The sequence below is a fragment of the Phalaenopsis equestris genome, unplaced genomic scaffold, assembly GCF_001263595.1.
Source record: "Phalaenopsis equestris unplaced genomic scaffold, ASM126359v1 Scaffold206864, whole genome shotgun sequence".
NCBI lineage: Eukaryota > Viridiplantae > Streptophyta > Magnoliopsida > Asparagales > Orchidaceae > Phalaenopsis > Phalaenopsis equestris.
Genome location: NW_018226238.1, coordinates 4,576 through 8,534, shown reverse-complemented (window position 1 = coordinate 8,534; position 3,959 = coordinate 4,576). Strand labels below are relative to the sequence as shown.

Genomic DNA, 3,959 nt, shown 5'->3' with positions numbered 1-3,959 from the left:
GTGTCACCCCCTCCCCTCATACACACACTACATTTGTAAATCATCGAGCATATATATAAATACACTTGATATTATGACATATAAATATTTATATAGAAGTGCATGAGTTTAAGTCACCCATTTTCATAATTATTAGCATTTGATACTCTTTGTAAGTTATGTTATGCATATAGTAAATCACCACATTTTATTATTCATACAACATGTCTCAATCATTGTCATTTATGTTTAATAAGTATTGATCATTTATTGAGTTTGATTTGTTAAACTCACTCATTAAAAAGTTTGTATAACATGTTCTATTTAATCTCTTCCAAAATCGTCTCCACAAGAGCTGACTTTCCAGCATTAGATTTACTTTCTGGTATTTATTAGTATTTACATTAGTTATGTTTTTCTTTTGGGGTTGGGTAGTTATTCATTTATATTTCAATTTCTATTTAGTTATTTTCTTGTTTTTTCAGCTATATCAATTTTTAAATTCTAGTTTATATAATGAAATAAAATTTTAACTTTTGTTGTTTATTTTAACTATTACTTGTCTATAATATTCTTATTTGAGAATATAAAATATGTGTAAATTCTTTCATCACAACTTATGTCAACAGTTTATATTGATTTCCAAACCCAGGATGTCAGAATAAATAGGCCTCTTTATTTTGTACAAACAAACACACTTTTTCTTCTTTGTTTTTCTTTGATTTTTTTTTTTGTTAGGCCAAACGCTCCAACTTTAATTTCCGCATGATATTTCCAGCCTTGAAAATTTTCCATAAAATTTATGTATTTTTCTATTATTTATTTTAATATTTTTTCAAAAAGATAACAAGTTATAACAAATATAAACTCTTTTCTTATGACAACATGACTTTATAGAAACTGTGTTGGTTAGATATTTATGTAAAAAAATAGTATGGGATTACATTCGGTGGACCGTCCTCCTTCAGTGTTATTCCTGCTCTGGATAATGTAGAGCCCTACCCTCGAGGCTCGCTCACTCGTCCCATGCCCTTTGGAATGGAGCTGTGTCTTGCTGCCTCCTGTTGTTCTACAAGCGTCAGAGGAGCTTCTCTTTCCACTTCTCATTCTTCTGCTCGCTTCATCTTTTGTGAAACATCATTTTTGCCTCTCTCCTCTCGGATACCTTTCCAAGCTTGTGCTGCCCAAGCTAGAACAAAACTCTCATCTCCCGAGGGAAAACACAGGGCTGTCATCTCCAAAACACGGAGACCGGCTGAAGTTGAAGATGATGAAGAAGTGGAAGGGGCTGTGGATGAGGAACTGGAACAGTTGTCTTTCAATTCGTCTTCCTCCTCGCTCTTTCTGAACGGGAAGCCTGATAGGAACCCTGCATTGCTTGATGATTATGTGCTCCAAGAGCTCGATTCTGATCGTTCCAATAGTCAATCCCATCGCAGTGGTTAACTTCACTTCTTTGTTCGTTTACTTCTCGCTTCAGCTCCAGTCTGACATGATTTTATTAAATTCTTGAACAACAGCTTTTCTCAATTTCCTTTTTTCGGCAGCGTTTCAAATGGAGGCATTAGGGGAAAAGTGTTAGTTTAATATGGTAACGGTGTGATTGATCAAGTTCACTCCTTTTCTACAGCAAATTGATTAAACATATGAGTTTTACCTTTTCGTTTTGAGTAATTTGGCTTTGTTTTGAAATACTTTTTAAGGAAGTTGTTAATTGATGCCTTCTGAAATTTTTTTTTTGGGGTCATGCATAGGCATCGTACTTCAGTTGCGGCATTAATTGCAACAATTTAAGCTAGCACCGAGAAATTTGAACTGCCGTTGAATTATATCATATTTGGATTTGTTCCTGTGTCTTTTGTTAGTCTAGATTGTTCATGTAGAATGGTATAGACGTTTCTTCTTATACTCCTGCATGTTGTTCCAAGTTTTTGTGGATAAAGTATTGGAGGAACGTGTTTGCTGATTCACTTTCAGTTTTGTTGCGTTGGTGATATGTGTTTCTATAAACAATTCTGATGCAATTTAATGATGGCTTGTTAGATTTTTTTGGGGTTCATTTAAAAAAAAAAAAAAAAACTCAATGTTACATTTTATGAGGAATTAACTAGTAGCATTATTCATAGGGGCATTTACATACATACCACCCAATTCCTATGTATTTACATATCTAACACCTAAACTTTATTTTTTACATTTACAACACCCAAATATTTCACTTCACATAGAAGATTCCACTATTATGTGAAATACACCTTTTTATGCATAGATCAGGTGGTAAATATATAAAAATTAATGTTTAGGTGTTAGATATGAAAATACATAGGAATTGAGAGGCATGTAAGTAAATATTCCCATTCATAAATGCAGGTTATGTAGCTGTTTTAGGTAAACCAAATGTAGGAAAGAGTACTCTTTCAAACCAAATGATTGGACAGAAACTCTCCATTGTCACAGATAAACCTCAAACTACACGGCATCGAATCCTTGGTATTTGTTCAGACACTGATTATCAGGTATTGGTTTTTCTTTACTTGAGGTTATGGTTGGAGTTTCTAACAATCACAATATCTTTGCTCATTAATTTTAAGGCAAACATTTGAACTTGTGGTTAGTTTGCAGATAGTACTTTACGATACACCTGGTGTCATTGAGAAGAAAATGCACAAATTAGATTCTTTGATGATGAAAAATGTTCGCACTGCTGCAATTAATGCAGATTGTGTGCTTGTTGTTCTTGATGCTTGTAAAATTCCCAAGAAGGTATACATATTACTGTTAAAACTGAGAGGGTAAATGAAGGTTTAAATCTTGATGATATCATTTACTCATTGCAAATTTATAGGTTGATGAGATTTTTGAGGAAGGTATGGGTGCTTTTAAAGACCAAGTTCCTATACTTTTAGTGTTGAATAAGAAGGATCTAATTAAACCTGGAGAGATTGCAAAGAGGCTTGAGGTAACAAAATTTTCATTATTTAGAAGCACTAATTCTATAAATGTCTAATTCTATAAATGTTGGTTGGTAAAAAAAAAAAAAAAGTCTATAAATGTTGTGTTATAATGAACCGTGATTGTTGCATGGCTTTTTTTCTCACTAGTTTCTGTGTATGATTGCTTAAAGCTGTAATATGTTACAGTGGTATGAGAAATTCTCATTAGCTGATGACATCATACCTGTGAGTGCAAAATATGGACATGGAGTGGATGATGTAAAGGATTGGATCTTATCAAAACTTCCCTTGGGTCCGGCTTATTATCCCAAGGTACGAATTATTTTCCCGAGATATAAATGCTAATATTGATGCAATAAAGACTTTTTGAAAGTTTGATCAGATATTTCATGCCTTTCTTTGCTGTTTTTCCTTGTTTTATTTATTGACCTATACTGACTTTCCTTCCTTTTTTTTTTATCAAACTTGGTTCTCTATTTCCACGATTGAATGGTTTTATAATTTATTTTTGACTGTCTGATTATTGATGTTCTGCAACCTCTAAAATGTGATGGTGAAATTAGAAAATTGCATTCATGCCTCGTTACGAAATGCCTGGACGTTTATACAATCCACAATGTCTGTTGATGTAATCAAAACGTACTGCTAATCAGCAATATACTGGAAGAAACCTCTTATATATAGCATCTTTTAGGAACCAGTTTTTGTAATCATTGTCAACAACATACGTTTTTATAGAAATAATATCATAGCAGGACATATAATATTGGTCTCACCTAGCAATATCGAAAATGCAAGAAAGAAAACTAATAATGATCATGAAACATTTCTCTAGATGTGTTTAACCTTAACCAGAAAGTCTTCTTCAAAAAAAAAAAAAATACTGTAAAAACAATTTTATATTATATATAGTAATTTGTGGGAATATGCTTGTTGAATGGCATTTTTTTACATTTCTACTATCTATTTCATGAATGTACAATCTTACAAAGGGCTTTGTAGTGGCTTGTTGTTTCCCTGGTCTGG

General features: G+C 32.6%; 1 protein-coding gene across 2 annotated transcripts; it reads left to right on the top strand.

Moving 5' to 3' along the window:
• Positions 1 to 920: 920 nt before the first annotated feature.
• Positions 921 to 3,245, top strand: LOC110036454 (GTPase Era-like; the record flags this gene model as incomplete). 2 transcript variants are annotated; one of them, XM_020740904.1, is given in 5 exon segments in its annotated part: positions 921 to 1,420; positions 2,437 to 2,495; positions 2,602 to 2,742; positions 2,825 to 2,938; positions 3,120 to 3,245. In XM_020740904.1, coding segments are annotated over 5 exon segments (855 nt in total), but the record flags the coding sequence as incomplete, so codon positions are not given.
• Positions 3,246 to 3,959: the final 714 nt, after the last annotated feature.